This window comes from Dendrobates tinctorius, unplaced genomic scaffold (genome assembly GCF_039654945.1).
Source record: "Dendrobates tinctorius isolate UK_male_01 unplaced genomic scaffold, ASM3965494v1 ptg000046l, whole genome shotgun sequence".
NCBI classification, from domain to species: domain Eukaryota; kingdom Metazoa; phylum Chordata; class Amphibia; order Anura; family Dendrobatidae; genus Dendrobates; species Dendrobates tinctorius.
In genome coordinates, this window is record NW_027361714.1 from 38,374,108 (window position 1) to 38,392,087 (window position 17,980).

At 47.9% G+C, this 17,980-nt stretch overlaps 1 protein-coding gene across 7 annotated transcripts in view; it reads right to left on the reverse strand.

The window, feature by feature from the left end:
* The window catches only part of SLC18B1 (solute carrier family 18 member B1), a 134,842-nt gene that overhangs the window by 100,327 nt on the left and 16,535 nt on the right, over positions 1-17,980 (reverse strand). For all 7 annotated transcript variants that reach the window (XM_073575836.1, XM_073575835.1, XM_073575834.1 and 4 more), the window contains exon 2: positions 13,327-13,487. In XM_073575836.1, coding sequence (XP_073431937.1) covers positions 13,327-13,479 — 153 coding nt within the window. In that variant the 5' untranslated portion in view covers positions 13,480-13,487. The remainder of the gene's footprint in view (positions 1-13,326; positions 13,488-17,980) is intronic.

Consider the following 17,980-nt stretch of genomic DNA (forward strand, 5'->3'; position numbering starts at 1 on the left):
TTTGAGAATCCTCTTAATTTTAATAACCTCCTTTCAAATTCCATGCCGATAGGTGCAAGGATTTGACTTGGGGATGGTGGCAGGGTCCCTGGGAGAGAAGGTCCCGACGTAGTGGGAGGATCCAAGGGTCGGTTATCGACATGGCTCTCAACCAAGAAAACCACGGCCTCTTGGGCCAAAAAGGGGCTATTAAGATTACTCTTGCCCCCTCTTCCCTTATCTTCCTGATCACTGTCGGTAGCAATATCATAGGGGGGGAAGGCGTAGGCCTGTTGAAATGTCCAGGGTATCTGTAGGGCATCGAGGACGTCTGGATTGTCCTCCCTGTACAGTGAAGCAAACTTTTCTATGCGTCTGTTGGCTCTTGTCGCGAACAGATCTATGTTTGGTTTGCCCCATTTGGCAGTTATCATTTTGAAGATGTGTTGGTTGAGAACCCACTCTCCTTGGTGTAAAGTTTGGCGACTGAGATAGTCCGCTCTGGAATTGTCTATTCCTCTGATGTGGGTGGCGGATAAGGAGTGGAGATGTAATTCGGCCATCTCTAGGATATCCTGCGCGATAGACATGAGCGGTCCTGATCGCGTATCTCCTTGCCGGTTTATGTATGCCACCGATGTGATGTTGTCTGTGCGGATTCTCGTGTGGGTACCTTTTAGCTGCGGAAGAAATCTAGATATAGAAAAATATATCGCTTTTAACTCTCTCATATTAAACGAGGTCTCTGTTTCAAGTTCGGACCACCGACCCTGCACCATGTTTTCACCTAGATGGGCTCCCCATCCCGAGGGGCTAGCGTCCATGGTAACCACTCTAGAGGGGGTAATCCACCATGGAACACCTCATGTTAGATTGTTAGGGTTTAACCACCACTTTAAAGAGCTGATTACCTCCATTGATAGAGATATTCTCATATTCATCTGCCCGTGTAGCCTCTCTGTTTCCCGTAAAATGGCCCACTGCAATTTTCTGGAATGGAATTGGGCCCACTGTACTGCTGGAATGCATGATATTAGGGAGCCTAATAAGGACATGCCCTCTCGCAAGGTCATTGAGCTCTTATCGCACGCCCTCCGTACTTTGTTAATCAAGGTTCGTGTTTTTACATCTGGTAAGAAACATCTCTGACTTACAGAGTCTACATGAAGGCCTAGGAACGTCTGGCAGGTTACCGGTTGCAGTCTGGACTTTTCCCAGTTGATCAGCCAGCCTAGTGTCTGCAGGGATGAGATTATGTTAGCTACTCTTGCTTCGCATTGGGATACCGAATCCCCCATTATAAGCAGGTCATCCAAGTACGGGACTATCACGGTGTCACTTAGCCTTAAGTACGACATCACCTCTAGCATCAGCTTGGTAAAAACGCGGGGTGCCATGGATAATCCGAACGGCATCGCCGTGAACTGGAAGTGTCGTATCTGGCCCTTTATCAAGACTGCTACACGAAGGAACTTCTGGTGCTCTCTGTATATGGGGAGATGATAATAGGCATCTTTTAGGTCCAATACTGCCATATAGCACCTAGGGAACAGGTTCTTAATTGCTGAGCGTATCGATTCCATTTAAAGGCCCGCAGCCTTAGAAATGAATTAAGCTTTTTTAAATTAATTATCGTTCTAAAGGAACCATCCCGCTTGGGTACTAAGAATAGGAGAGAATAGAATCCCGTTCCCCACTCTTCTTTTGGCAATTCTATCAGAACCTGTTTAGACAAGAGCCCCGTTATCTCTATTTCCAAGGCTTGCTGTTGCGCTGGGGACTTCAGGGAAGTCAATAGGAAGGAGTTCGGTGGGCACCGAACAAACTCTAGCCTTAGACCTGATGACACGATATTAATTGCCCAAGAGTTCGATGTTATTTTCTGCCACTGACGACCATATTTTAGTAGCCTGCCACCTACCGGTGTTTTATCGCTACCGGAACCTGTCCCCTGGCCTAAAGGGACGCTTTCCGAATAAGTTGCCCCTCTGTTTGGCATCTTTATTACCCCAACGTTCCTGGGATCTGAAGTCCTTTTTCTTCCCAAATGGAGGCTTCCTGAAGGCTCTCCTGTTAAAGGGAATGTATGGGTTAGGGAATCCTTTCTTCCTCTTCCCCCGCTTTTGTTAGGATGTCATCCAACTGAGTGCCAAACAGGTACTTACCCTGACACGGCATAGTACAGAGTTTGGTTTTAGTTTGTATGTCACCTCTCCAACCCTTCAACCATAGGGCTCTTCGGGTTGTGTTGGTTAAACCTGCCGTTCTGGCAGATAGAGGAAGTCAGCTGAGGCGTCGGATAAGAAGGTGGCTGCCCCCTTAATTAGGGGAATAGAGGAAAGAAGTTTATCTCTAGATGCTCCGCTCTTTATTTTATCCTCCAGCTCGTCCAACCATACTATCATGGACCTTGCCGTGCAAGTGGCTGCTATAGCTGGTTTAAAGGCCCCTATACATGCTTCCCACGACCGTCTGAGGAAGGTGTCGGCTTTGCAGTCTAGTGTATCAGACAATGACCCTGTGTCTTCTACTGGTAGGGAAGATCGGCGGGAGGTGGAGGCCACTGCTGCATCCACCTTGGGAGGTTTAGACCAAGACGTCAGCTCGTCATCGTCAAAGGGGTATTTTCGTTTAGAAGCTACGGGGATGAAAGCCCTTAGCCCCTGTCTTTCCCATTCCTTTTTTACCAGTTCCTTAATAGCTGGTACTACGGGGAAGGCTTTGATTTTCTTTTGGGCGATGCCCGCGAACATAATCTCCTGCGGAGTTTTGGGTTCTTTAACGTCACATAACCCCATGGTATTCCGCACAGATCTGACCAAATTGTTCACGCTGTCTGTGGGGAAGCAAGCCTGCTCTTCCTCTTCTGAGGTCAGGCCTTCCCGAGACCTATCCGAATCCAATTCCCCAGGCTCTGAAGGCGACCCCGATGCCGGTGACCTTACTACTCTACTGGAGGTCTGACCACCATAACTACTAGCACCGCCTGTCATGTCGGACGCTGTTCACACCACAGCATCCGGCAGGCAGAGGTAGTTCCACCTCCAGCCACTATAGCCTCAGTGGCGCCGGTTTGATCTTCAGGCTCTCGGGGTTTAATCCTGCTGGAGACCAGGTTGGAAGGTTAGTCACGCCCACGGTCTTTAAATAGTCATACTGGCATATGGGTGTCGCCGATTATAGCTTGTGTTTCATACCAAGTGGTTCCGGTCTGGAGTGGAGGTGTTCAAGAGAGAGAGATTCATATCTGGTGTCGTATGATCCGTCGTTATCCTTTCTCCTTCCCATATTTGTGTTTAGTTGTGCCCTGTTCACATTACTGTTTATTCCTGTGTGTGTGCGGCGCAGTGCAGTTTAAGTTCTCCCTGTCTGTCATTATTTGTGTGGGAGCTTTGGTGGTGTGACTCCTCACTGGGTGGAGGGTGGAGGGTTAAGTGCAGGGCTGAGCAGGAGATAAGGAAAGGTCGGAGGCTCAGGCATTTGCACCTTCAGCAAAAACCCTGGGTTGAGGGTCAGACAGGGTTTCCCCTAGTAAAAGGGACACCACAGGGGCCCCGGGTATTTCAGCCTTAGTTGAACTAAGCCCCCGTGACATTATAATCGGCCCACATTTTTTCAGGAGTCCATGGATCCATTAGATTCCATAACCCGCCAGTTGGCGGCGCTGTCCATACAGGTCTCCGAGTTGAAAGGGGCAGTTCAGCAGCAGGGCCTGGTAGTAGCAAAGGTGCAAACGGCATCTGCAGGTATCGGTGCAGAGCCGAAGTTTCCGCTGCCAGAACGATTTTCAGGCGATCGCAGCAAATTTGTCGTATTTCGGGAGGCCTGCAAATTATACTTCCGCATGCGGCCAATATCCTCAGGTAATGAGGCCCAGCGAGTAGGGCTGGTGTTGTCATTACTGAGTGGTGACCCCCAAGCATGGGCATTTTCCTTACCAGCTGACTCTGCTACATTTCATTCGGTCGATAATGTTTTTTCTGCCCTCGGGCTCATTTACGATGACCCTGACCGACTGGCTCTAGCGGAATCTAAAATCCGCGCCCTCCGCCAGGGGGAGCGCTTGGCAGAAGACTATTGTTCGGAATTTCGCCGCTGGGCTGTAGACACACAGTGGAATGACCCAGCACTGCGGAGTCAGTTTATTCATGGGGTATCAGGGAGGGTGAAACAAGCCCTCCTGATGTATGAGACTCCGGCATCATTGGAGTCTGCCATGAGTTTGGTGATACGTATTGATCGCCGTTTTCGTCAGGGGGCACAGGAGACGCTACCCCTGGGGGAAAACAGAGGTGCAGGTGTGGTTGAAGTAGATGAGTCCCCTGAACCTATGCAGATTGCTGGCGTGGCACAGGTTCAGCCTCGTGCTCCGGGATTCCGGAAGCCCGGAGCATGTTTCTACTGTGGTAAAGGAGGTCATTATGTTAACGTTTGCCCGGTACTACCTAAGAGGGTCACACCGGCGGAAAACTGTTAAGCTCAGAGGGTATGGAGGAGACCCAACTGAGCGTATGCATATCCTCCATGATGGTATCTCAATGTATGCTCCCTGCCAAGGTTATTATCGCCGGCAGAGAGCTACCTATATCAGTGTTTGTGGATAGCGGTTCCGCCACCAATCTCATAGATGAGGAGTTTGCACACACCGCCGGGTTTAAGATCGAAAAACTTCCTCACCCCATACAGGTGGTGACCATTAATGCTGTTCCCCTCCCTCAAGGGGAGATTACTGAGTTTGTGGCAGAGGTGAAACTCCACATTGGGGTCCTACATTCTGAGTCGGTTACATGTAGGGTCCTCCGTCATCTCCCAGCTCAAATGGTCCTGGATTTTCCATGGCTGTCCAGGCACAACCCGGTAATTGATTGGAAAACTCAGGACATAGTACAATGGAGTGGTTTCTGCCAAGACAATTGCTTGGCCACATGTGTGTCCGCCGTGACGCCCAGCCTGCCGGAGGCTTTGCAGGATTTCGCGGATGTTTTCTCTGAGAAGGGTTGCTCAGAACTGCCTCCACATAGAGCCTATGACTGTGCTATTAGGTTAAAACCCGGGGCCAAATTACCTAAGGCCAGGATGTTTAATATTTCTGGTCCTGAGAGACAAGCTCTGAAAGACTACATCGCGGAGAGTCTGAGCAAAGGTCACATCCGGCCTTCGTCCTCGCCTGTAGCCGCGGGGTTTTTCTTCATTAAGAAGAAAGATGGGGGGTTACGCCCGTGTCTGGATTTCCGAGAGTTAAACCAGATTACTATCCGTGATCCCTACCCAATGCCGTTGATCCCGGATTTGTTCAACCAGGTAGCGGGGGCGAAATGGTTTTCCAAGCTGGACCTCAGGGGGGCGTATAACCTCATAAGGGTCCGTCAGGGGGATGAGTGGAAGACGGCGTTTAACACTCCTGAGGGTCATTTTGAGAGTCTGGTTATGCCGTTTGGGTTGACCACCGCGCCTGCCGTTTTTCAACATTTTATTAATGATGTATTTGCTCATGTCCTGGGGAGATTTGTGATTGTATACCTGGATGATATCCTCATTTATTCTAGCGATCGGGACACTCATTTGGAGCATGTTAGGCAGGTGTTACAGTTGCTCCGGGAGAACCAGCTCTATGCTAAGCTGGAAAAATGTTTATTTTTTGTCCAGGAGTTGCCCTTTTTGGGATATATTGTGTCCGCAGCCGGTTTTAAAATGGACACCGCTAAGGTGCAAGCGGTGTTGCAATGGGAGAGGCCGGAGAGTCTGAAAGCACTCCAGCGGTTCCTTGGGTTTGCGAATTATTATAGGAAATTTATAAAACACTTTTCGACTGTCGCCAAACCGCTCACGGACATGACAAAGAAGGGTGCCGATCTGGCGAACTAGCCTGAGGTGGCTATACGTGCATTTGAGCGTCTGAAGAATAGTTTTGCTTCAGCCCCCATTCTGGTGCAACCAGACGTGTCTAAACCTTTTGTGGTAGAGGTTGATGCGTCAGAGGTGGGAGTGGGGGCAGTACTGTCTCAAGGCTCGTCCTTGAGCGAGATGCATCCATGCGCCTACTTCTCCAAGAAGCTGTCGCCGGCCGAACGGAATTATGATATCGGCAACAGGGAGTTGTTGGCCATCAAACTGGCTTTTGAGGAATGGCGACACTTCTTGGAGGGGGCGGCTCACCAGGTCACAGTTATCACCGACCATAAGAATCTGCTCTACCTGGAGTCGGCCAAGCGTCTGTCTCCTAGGCAGGCTCGCTGGGCATTGTTTTTTACTCGTTTCAATTTTCTTGTGACGTACCGTCCCGGGGCTAAAAACACCAAGGCGGATGCTTTGTCTAGGTGTTTTCCGGGGGGAGAACCTCGGGAAGAGCCGGTACCCATCCTCCAGAAAGGGGTAGTGGTCTCGGCTCTCACGACTGAGGTAGAGGCGGAGATTGCCGAGGCCCAAGAGGAGGTACCACCAGGACTTCCCGCCAACAAATCATTTGTACCCCTGCATCTTCGGCCTAAGGTGTTGAAGGAACACCACGATTCGGTACTGGCTGGTCACCCAGGGGTGAAGGGCACCTTAGAGCTGGTATCGCGTCGTTTCTGGTGGCCCAAAATCCGGCAGGACGTGGTCTCGTACGTGGCAGCTTGCATCAGGTGCGCTAGGGCTAAGTCACCCCGAACCCGTCCTGCTGGCACGCTACAGCCTCTGGGGGTACCCAATAGGCCATGGACAGAAATCTCCATGGATTTTATCACTGACTTGCCAGCCTCGGCAGGGAACACGGTCATCCTGGTGGTGGTTGACCGTTTTTCAAAGATGGCGCATTTTGTGGCGTTGTCCTCTTTGCCCAATGCTAAGACGTTGGCTCAGGTATTTGTGAAGGAGGTGGTCAGACTCCACGGAGTACCGTCTGACATAGTATCTGATAGGGGTACGCAATTTGTGGCGAGGTTTTGGAAAGCTTTTTGCTCTAGGTTGGGGATCAAGTTGTCACATTCATCGGCGTTTCATCCACAGTCTAATGGACAAACTGAGCGCATGAACCAAAATCTAGAACAGTATTTACGATGCTTTGTGTCCGACAACCAGGAGGAGTGGTCTACTTTCCTTCCTCTGGCCGAATTCGCATTAAATAATCACCGCCAAGAGTCATCAGGAGAGTCTCCATTCTTTTGTGTGTACGGTCAACATCCTCAGTTTTGTACCTTACGTCAGGGTGACTCCGGGGGTGTCCCGGAGGAGGATCAGCTAGGAGCCCAATTGTCATCAGTCTGGAGGCGGGTGAAACAGCGTTTGTTGAGCATGAGTGCCAGGTACAAACGGGTGGCTGACAGTAGACGCGTGCCAGGTCCGGACCTGTGTGTGGGTGAATGGGTGTGGTTAGCTACGAAGAACATAAAACTCAAAATCCCATCTTTAAAACTGGGTCCAAGGTTTATTGGGCCTTTTAGGATTTCTGCCATCATTAACCCAGTGGCTTATCGGTTGGAACTTCCTGCGGTGTACAGAATACATAACGTTTTTCACAGGGCTTTATTGAAAAAGGTGGTAGGCTTGGTGGACACGACGCCGATGCCACCTCCAGTCATGGTGGATGGCGAGTTAGAGTTCGAGGTCGCCAAGGTGGTGGACTCTCGAGTAGTACGCCGTACTCTTCAGTATTTGGTGCACTGGCGGGGGTATGGTCCAGAGGAGAGGTCTTGGGTTCCAGCCTCAGACATACATGCGGATCGGCTGGTCAGTTCTTTTCACCGTCGTCATCCGGACAAGCCGGGTCCTATGAGTCTTGAGGGCCCTGGGGTCCCTCGTAGAAGACTGGGTACTGTCATGTCGGACGCTGTTCACACCACAGCATCCGGCAGGCAGAGGTAGTTCCACCTCCAGCCACTATAGCCTCAGTGGCGCCGGTTTGATCTTCAGGCTCTCGGGGGTTAATCCTGCTGGAGACCAGGTTGGAAGGTTAGTAACGCCCACGGTCTTTAAATAGTCATACTGGCATATGGGCGTCGCCGATTATAGCTTGTGTTTCATACCAAGTGGTTCCGGTCTGAAGTGGAGGTGTTCAAGAGAGAGAGATTCATATCTGGTGTCGTATGATCCGTCGTTATCCTTTCTTCTTCCCATATTTGTGTTTAGTTGTGCCCTGTTCACATTACTGTTTATTCCTGTGTGTGTGCGGCGCAGTGCAGTTTAAGTTCTCCCTGTCTGTCATTATTTGTGTGGGAGCTTTGGTGGTGTGACTCCTCACTGGGTGGAGGGTTAAGTGCAGGGCTGAGCAGGAGATAAGGAAAGGTCGGAGGCTCAGGCATTTGCACCTTCAGCAAAAACCCTGGGTTGAGGGTCAGACAGGGTTTCCCCTAGTAAAAGGGACACCACAGGGGCCCCGGGTATTTCAGCCTTAGTTGAACTAAGCCCCCGTGACACCGCCTAAGGCCTGCAGTTCTTCTCTGATAATCATACGAATATCATCCTTTCTGCTGGACGACTCCTCCCGCAGTGTCTGATTAATACACAATTGACATAACCGTTTAGGGTGACCATCTGGGAGGGGCTGGGAGCATATCGCACATTCCCTGTGTTTATTTTTCTCCATTCTTTTGGCTTAAGGGTATATAAAGAGAACGGAACGCCATCAGCTAAGAGCGTGACCCAAAACACTCACCTGTGAATTTCGTCAGCTCAATACCGGCTGTGGGGCTCGAGGTTCAGGCTGAGGTGAGGAGCGAGGTGCTTTCTTCCGCTTCTTTTCCGAAGCCTCGCTCTGTCTAGAGCATCCACTGGTCTCCCTTCTGGAGCTGCTGCTCCTTCTGGTGTTGCTGTCTCTCCGAGTACCGCTTTGAGAGGATTCTCCTAGCTGCTCTTCGAGGAGCGAAACCGGGTCGTTTGCTGACGACATGGCTGCGCACCGGTGTGCCTCTGGCCAATGCCTTTATGCAGCCTCCCAGTTTCCCTTTTGCTCCCCCTTTCTTTTTTTTCCGAGACTATTTTTTTTCCCCTCTCTTTTGCGCTATCGCGCATGCGCGCCCGCGATCTCGCACTACCTCCTCCAACCCCGGAAGTGCCCATCCACTTCCGGGTCGCCTGGCCTCCTCGCAATGGCGCCGGCCATCCTTCTCCTGGCCGCGCGTTCACTCGCAGTCATTTCCCGACCACTGCCCCTGCACCGCCGGACCATCATACCGCTCCAGGTATTTTTTCTCTCTAGTGCTTCTGGCACCCATTGCGTCCTGTACAAGCTCAGGGCGTCATCTCCCACCCTGGCATTGCTATCCCCGGTCTTCTTTTGGGGCGGGGGCGAGGGGGGGGGTCTTCGTCCAGGTTCCCCAGACCCCTGACGCTGTGCCGAGCTTTGTAATGCGCAATCCCCTCCTAGGGATCTTCCAGGTGCTGCTCCACTGCACCTCCTGGTGAGCCAGGCACTCCTCGCCATGGCCTCACCAGCATTACCAGCCAGGGAGGGGTTTTCCTATCTCGGATCCGCCCGTCGCTGCTTCCAGCTCTGGGGCCCCCGTTGCTCATATAATGCCCCGGGCGGCAACCAGGCCAGGAATCCTCTTCTCTGTGGGTTCCTTCCTAGGAACAGGAAACCAAACTGAGGGAGCGAGGGGGACCGCCCCATTTATCTCTCTGTAGGTTTCCTGTTCCAGGGGCGGATCCCCTCTCTCAGTGGGTGCTGTCATGGCAAAGAGAAAAATGTGTAAATACTTTTGCTCTGTCCTCCAACAAAGAACAGATGGCTTATTCAAATGACTGTATAGTTGCCATATTTTATGGTCCATTTTACAGATGCAATTTCCGGCCTGACTGCTGGTTTCCCGGCACAAACAGTTTCATGCAGGTCTAATAGGCCCTTAGTTAAGGTCAGGACACCCACTCTGGGGGTAGAGCGGACCACAAAATAAGTCCACTACAAAAGAAGCAAAATAATAACGACAACCCGGAAATGAAACATCGCAAGTACGGATTAAAGCTCAGCATTGAAATGGTCTCACACTCACAATATAACTTTAAAGCGAACCTGTCACCTGTTTCGGCCACTATAAGATGGGGCCACTGCCTTTCAGGGCTTATCTACAGCATTCTATAATGCTCAACAGGGCAGTACACCTGCACAGGACCGCGATGCCGGGGAGCGATGAAGCAAGCAGGAGGGCGGCGCCGGATCCGGACACCCATCGGACCGGACCGCCCCCTCCCAGGTGAGTATAATAAAAAAAAATAATTTTTCTTATCTTTCAGGGGCTTATCTACAGCATTTAAACAGGAGAAATACACTGGAAGAATTGACATGCTGAAGATTTAATTTTAATTTATATAGAAATATGCTTTTATGGTTCAAATTTGCAAGAAGAAAGTAATCCATATGTGCATGATATTTCAGAAAATGTATTCACTTTGATAGTACTGTAAGATGCTGTGTTTTCTCTTGGTGGCAAAAACGCAGCACATGAACAAGCACAAACTCTGACAATATCTACACTAGTCTTGCAATGTTATGGCTTATTGCAAATAAAGTCCGTGGAGCCTCATTTACGAGTTTCAAACACGGGACTAGCCAGATCTTCCTCCAGGGAAGGACCCAGCCAAGGAGTGGCTCCTTTCAGAAACCACCATTACCACCATATTAAGTGGCCCTTTAAGTCAATATCCAGCTCTTTACGAGTTTACAGATATGACAAGGGAAATACCAAGGCCAGGTATCCATCCACATACAGTTGTTTCGGGGTGTTGCCCCTCATCAGTGTGGAGTAGGATTCTGGCTAGGTGGGAGCAATGCCTAGTAGACCAACACCACAAAACAATAACTGACCTCAGTGAGACCAGTCAAAGAAAACACTGCGGCAGCCGGCAAAGGCGCTCAATCAGTGAAATCCTAGGTGCATTTCTTACTAGACAGCCACGCCAAAATACTAAACTTATGACACTGGCTACTATGATGCTTTGATCCTACTGTTGCTGAAGGGGAAGTTACCAGCCGCTCACATCTTCCCCCTCTCTGCACAATAATGCTTCCTTTATGTGTTAGTGAATAGCATTTTGACCACATACATGTGATCCACAACCAATTCATAACGTGCCATCTGCAACTATGTTGCTAAGTTTTTAGTAAAAATGACAGGAAACAAAAAAGAGGACAACAACTAAGTTCCTAAGAGTTCAACTTGGTGAGCTGTTAAACTAGCTTTTAAATACCGTATATACTAGAGTATAAGCCGGCCTGAGTATAAGCCGACCCCCCTAATTTTGCCACAAAAAACCTGGGAAAACTTATTGACTTGAGTATAAGCCTAGGGTGGGAAATGCTCCATAGATTATTCCCCCATATGGCGTCCCCAGAAGAAGCTCCATAGATTATTCCCCCATATGCTGACCCCATAAGAAGCTCCTTAGATTATTCCCCCATGTGCTGCCGCTGCTGCATGTAAAAATAAAAAAAATGACATACTCACCTCTCCGTCGCTGGGTGTCAGATACTCACCTGTCCTGCGTCCATGGCTGCTCACCGCTATCTGCCACGTCATCGGTCAGTGACGTTCAGACTGCAGGGGGCGCGGCACGCACTAATCATGTCACCGCGCCCTCTGCTGTCTGAAGTCACTGACCGATGACAGACAGCAGCAAGCAGCCATGGACGCAGGACAGGTGAATATCGCTATACTTACCCGTCCTGACGCTGTCTCTTGAGCCCCCAGCTTCTCCGCGCTCTCTCTTCCTGCGTTCAGCGGTCCTGTGATACCGCTCATTAAAACTCATGAATATGCGCATATTAATGAGTTTTAATGAGCGGTACCACGTGACCGCTGAAGGCAGGAAGAGAGAGCGCGGTGTTATGAATGAGTCACCGTAGGAGGCAAAAACAGAAATGCTAGCTAAGTCCAGAAAACCAGAGAAGTTGGCAGTTATCGGATTGCAGACCCCTGAACCTATCAACAACAACTAGCAGTAGCCGTAGGGGGTTCCTACGATGCCCTAGACCCCTCGATCACAGCCGGAGAACTGCCTAGCCTAAAGACAGAAAGGGAAATCTAAACTGCCCCAGAGCAGACCCCAAAGCAATAGGCAGCCCCCAACAAATAATGACGGTGAAGCAAGAAGAAAAAACACTAACACAGATAGAAAGATAGACTGAGCAAATGATGGGGTCCAAGCTAACTAGATAGGACAGGATAGGAAAGCTGCTGTCTGCAATCCGCGAAAAACCCTATCAAAATAAGAGCCAACAGACTGACAGGAAAAAAGGCCCTGAAGACGCTAGGCTTCAAAAAGACTATGTCAGTACTCAGGTATTTTCTGAAGACAGAGCAAACAGACAAAAAAGGAATTCAGCTCCCCCCAGCAGGGAATGGCAGAATCCAGAAAAGCAAGGCAAACTAAAACCAAAACACAAATGCAAAAAGGTAAAGCAGAAAACTTAGCTTTTGAGGAGCAGGAATCAGACTGGTCTCCTAGAATCCCTCAGAGAAATCACCAGCGAGGCAGAAGGGCGTCGGCTGCCTTATATCCAGTCAGAAATCTCAGTCGACCAGTCATCCTCTCCCAGCTCAGGTGCTTGGTAATCAGCCTCACTACCTTCCTTCACCAGAAGAGGGAGTTCATCAGACCTCAATGGTGAAGGGGAAAATGAACTCATAACAGCGTGGGGAAGCTGGGGGCTCAAGAGACAGCGTCAGGACGGGTAAGTATGACCTGACACCCCCGCCCCCCCTCCGACCCCCCCGGTGTATATGACTCGAATATAAGCCGAGAGGGGGACTTTCATCCCCAAAAAATGGGCTGAAAATCTCGGCTTATATTCGAGTATATACGTTAAGTTACTTGCTGATTTTATGGTGGATTTGACCCTTTTTATTGAAAAGGATGAACTCTTCGGAAAAATATAGCTAAATAAGGCTGCGGCTCCACAGCAATTTTGGCTGCAATACACATCATGAGGTCAAAGATCACTATGTGCCACTACAACATGGCAGCGCAATGGAGGCAAATGGAGTTCACCTCCATTACGATTTATAGGGTACGGTGACAAGCAAGTTACAAAAAGTCGGACCCATTCAGATTTTGAGTACATTGAGTAGGGACACCTGGATCCAGAAGGTCATAACCTGCAGAAGACAGACCGAAGTGGCACTAATACAAGATGAAGATGGCAGCTGGTAAGCATAAGACTAAGGGCAGGGAACAGACTGATAAATTTGCCACAAATTGTGCCAGATTGACTACATTCTACATATTGTGGCAGAATATTAACCAGCCACTGCAAGCATCACTTGGCTTTGATGATATGTAGACATACTCCAGAAAACATAAGGCTCTGTTCACATGTATATTTGGATAAGCAAGTGTCTCCCATTAACTACAAAACACACATTTACACAGTACCTCCTGAGGAAAGAAGGGTCCCAAAATGGAGTAACATATCATGGAGCTAAAGTTAAGGGAGGCGGAAGAAATCAGCGTTAGGACTTGATTCCTAGACAATTTGCGGCTACTGTTGGTGTTATTTTTCGGCATGACGTCAGTGCTCTCAGACATGTTGTGATCTAAAAATAAAACACAAAGAATTAAGATGGGAACACAAAGTTGGGATAAGAAAATACAGGAATGAGAATAGATATCTTTAGCAAGTGAATACTTCCATAGTGCCCACAGCGGCCATTCATTGGCTATGGCAAAGAGGTTGGGAAAGTTGGCATATTATTGCTATGGCCACTTGTATTAGGCATAGACTAGGAAGAAACGGTGGAAACCATCTGAGAAGAAGCGTTGAAGGCTTAACCCCTTAGTGACAGAGCCATTTTGCAGCTTAATGACCAGGCCAATTTTTACAATTCTGACCACTGTCACTTTACGAGGTTATAACTCTGGAACGCTTTAACGGATCCCGCTGATGCTGAGAATATTTTTTCGGGACATATTTTACTTCATGTTAGTGGTAAAATTTCTTCGATATGACTTGTGTTTAGTTATGGCGAAAATTTTAAAAAATTTTGCAATTTTCAAACTTTAAATTTTTATGCCCTTAAATCTGAGAGATGTGTCACACAAATTTCTTAATAATTAACATTTCCCACATGTTTACTTTACATCTCACAATTTTGGAAACCAAATTTTTTTTGTTAGGAAGTTATAAGGGTTAAAAGTTGACCAGTGATTTCTCATTTTTACAAAAAAATTTACAAAACCATTTTTTTTTTTTTTGTAGGGACCACATCATATTTAAAGTCATTTTGAGGGGTGTACATGACAGAAAATACCCAAAAGTGACACCATTCTAAAAGCTAGACCCCTCAATGTGCTCAAAACCACATTCAAGAAGTTTATTAACCCTTTACTTGCTTCACAGGAACTGAAGCAATGTGGAAGGAAAAAATTAACATTTAACTTTTTTTTTTTTGCAAAAAATTTACTTCAGAACCAATTTTTTTTTTTTTTCACAAGTGTTAAAAGAGAAAATGAACCACAAAATTTGTTGTGCAATTTCTCCTGAATACGCCGATACCCCATATGCGGAAAGTAAGCAGAACAATGCATTCCTATGGGTGCAGGATCGCCGCGATTCCGCAAAATTAATGAGCATGCTGCGTTTTTTACCGCGAAGCGATTCCGCCGCAGTAAAAGCCGCAGCATAAGCACAGCATTGTGGAATCCCATAGGAATGCATGGGATGCTTATTTTTCGCGTTTTCGCGGCAAAATCGTGCGGTTAAAACCGCCGCGGAAACGTGAAAAAAACGCCACTTGTGAACTAAGCCTTACTCTACAGAAGAGAGAGACTTAAGGCCCTTTTACATTTAGCAATGCACCAGCGATCCGACGAGCGATCCGACCCGGTCAGGATCGCTGGTGCATCGCTAAATGATCGCTAGTGAGCTTTCACACAGAAAGATCTCACAGCGATTCAGCAGCGACGCAGCGGACGATACTCACCTTTCACACACAGCGATCCAGACGTCCTCCCGCCCGCGTCCAGCGTCGCTCGTCGTCACAGCAGGAAGCTGACGACGAGAAATGGAGCCGCCCAATCTCGCGCGATCAGCGATGGACAGCGGGGGAGCCGGTCGGAGGTAAGTATCACACATAGCAATATCGCTATAACGTCACAAAACCGGTGACGTTATAGCGATATTGCTAGCGATATCGCTTAGTGTAAAACCCCCTTTACCCTTTGACTCTGGAGATGGAAATCTGTGAGGGTCAAGGTACTGACCACCACTGTACAAAGTAGGATTTTTCCATAAAATGTCATAGCTGCAGGGCATTATGGGGAGGTCTATGCAACAGTGCAAAATTACATTAGCCTGCTCTCTGATGCTTTAACATGTTGCAAATGGAGAAGGGTATGTTTTTTTGGAAACCATGTATAAAGTTTACCTCCAGTCACTGGTGTCAGCTGATGGGACCACTGCTCCCATCAGCTACCGCCTGCTGCCGCTAATAACCATGAGAGCAGGATCGGCAGATGGGAGTTTATCATCCTGTGCCTGCGTTGTAAATAAATAATTTTTAAAAAACTGTCATGGGTTTCCCTATATTTTTGATAGCCAGCCAGGCAAAACTCACAGCTGAGGGCTGCAGCCGTCAGCTTCAGCAAGACTGGTTATCAAGAATAGAGAGGTCCCCATGCCGTATTTTTTAAATTATTTAAATAATTAAAAAAAATGGCATGGGTTCCCCCCATTTTTGGCAACCAGCCAATCTAAAGCACATAGCTGGGGGCTGGTATTTTCAGGCTGTTAAGGGGCCATGGATATTGCCCCCCAGCCTAAAAACAGACTGCAGCCACACAGAAAAGGTGCATCAATTCTGGAACTTTGCCCGGCTCTTTCCACTTACCCTGTAGCGGTGGCATGTGGGGTTCATATTTGTGGGGTTCATGTCACCTTTGTATCATCAGGTGACTTCAAGCACATGGATTACTAATGGAGAGGTGTCTATAAGACACCCATCCATTACTAATCCTATAGATATATGGTAAAAACACAGTCAGAATAAAGTGTTTTACTTGAAATAAAACAAAAAAAATTTACTTTTTTATTTCAAAATAGCAAACAGTTATAAACACCTAATGCCCATTCCATTGAATCCCTTGACTCCTGTAATAAAACAAAAATAAAAAACAATATCCCTCACCTATTTGTGGTTCTGTCTCGCACCAGGGGATAAACAGTTTTCAACCTGGAGGGTGCCAAGGTGCGACTGTTCAGGCTGGGAACCACTGGTGAATGAACTGCTGTGAGCGCAGCGTCTGTCACCGGGGGTGACGTCATCGAGGTTACTGCCAGTCACTGAGGCTGCGTTCCCAGCCGAGCTAAATTGCAGAGATCTCAGTAATCAAAAAGCAGACAAAGTATTTTTATACAATCATTAAATAACTTTATTAATGCATAGGCTACCATAAAATCAGGAAACACAATGGACATAAAGTAATTAAAAATACATTAGAATGTTAGCCCGAAAGGGCAAGGTCCTATCCCCTCTGTAACAGTCTGTCATTGTAAGTTTGTTTACTGTAAGTGATATCTGTGATTTGTATGTAACCCCTTCTCATGTACAGCACCATGGAATCAATGGTGCTATATAAATAAATAATAATAATAATAATATGTGGGGGTAAAGCACTTTTTGGGCACACAGCAGAGCTCGCAAGGGAAGGAGCAACGTTTGACTTTTTCAAAGCTGAATTGGCTGGAATTGAGATCAAATGCCATGTTGCATTCGGAGAGCACCTGATGTGTCTAAACAGTGGAAAACCCCAACAAGTGACCCCATTTTGGAAACTAGACCCCTTAAGGAACTTATCTTGATGTGTGGTGAGCACTTTGAACCCCCAAGTGCTTCACAGAAGTTTATAACGCAGAGCCGTGAAAATAAAAAGTGATTATTTTTAGCCCGCTATTTTTAATTTCCCAAGTGTAACAGGAGAAATTAGACCACAAAAGTTGTTGTGCAATTTGTCCTGTGTACACTGATACCCCATATGTGGGTGGGAGAACCACTGTTTGGGCACGTGGGTGAGCTCGGAAGGGAATGAACTCCATTTTGGAATGTAGACTTTGATGGAATGTTCTGCAGGTGTGATGCAGTGTTTGCAGAGCCCCTGATGTGCCTAATCAGTGAAAAAAAAAACCCACAAGTGACCCCATTTTGGAAACTAGACCCCCGAAGGAGCTTATCTAGATGTGTGGTGAGCACTTTGAACCCCCAAGTGCTTCACAGAAGTTTATAAAGCAGAGCCGTGAAAAAAAAATCCTTTTTTTCCACAAAAGTGATTTTTTAGCCTCCAATTTTTTTGTTTTCCCAAGGGTAACAGGAGACGTTAGACCCCCAAAGTTGGTAAATAGTGGAAACCCCTCAATTCTTGCTCCAACCCTAACCCCAACACACCCCTAACCCTAATCCCAACCCTAACCCTCATGCCAAGCCCAATTCCAACCCTAACCCTGATTCCAACCCTAAACGTAATTCCAACCCTAACTCTAACCCTAAGGCTATGTGCCCACGTTGCGTCTTAAAACGCACGCTGAAAACCAGACTCCTTCCCAGAAATCGCGCATTTTTTTCCGCGCGATTTTACTGTGACTCTGTTCGCGATTTTGCCGCGATTTTCTCAAGCACTTTCCAAGCGATTTGAAGCATCGTTTGGAAAGTGAATGACAGGTTGGTCACACTCATCAAACAGTGTTTGACAAGTGTGAGCAGCTTTTTACTATTGAGGTTGCCTATGCGGCATCAATAGTAAAAGATAAAATGTTAAAAATGATAATAAAAAATCGGGGTATATTTACCTTCCGACGTCCCGCGCTACCATCCCGGGCCTCAGCGTTCCCAGTAATGCCTTGCGAGACGTGTGATGACGTTGGTCTTGCGTTACTATAGCGGTCATGCGAGACTACGTCATCACAGGACCTTGCCGCAAGGCATTACTGGGAACGCTTAGGCCGGGAATGCAGCGCGGGACGTCGGAAGGTAAATATGCCCCGATTTTTTATTTTTTTATTCTTTTTTTTACAGGGGTATGGTACCCAGGGCCTGGA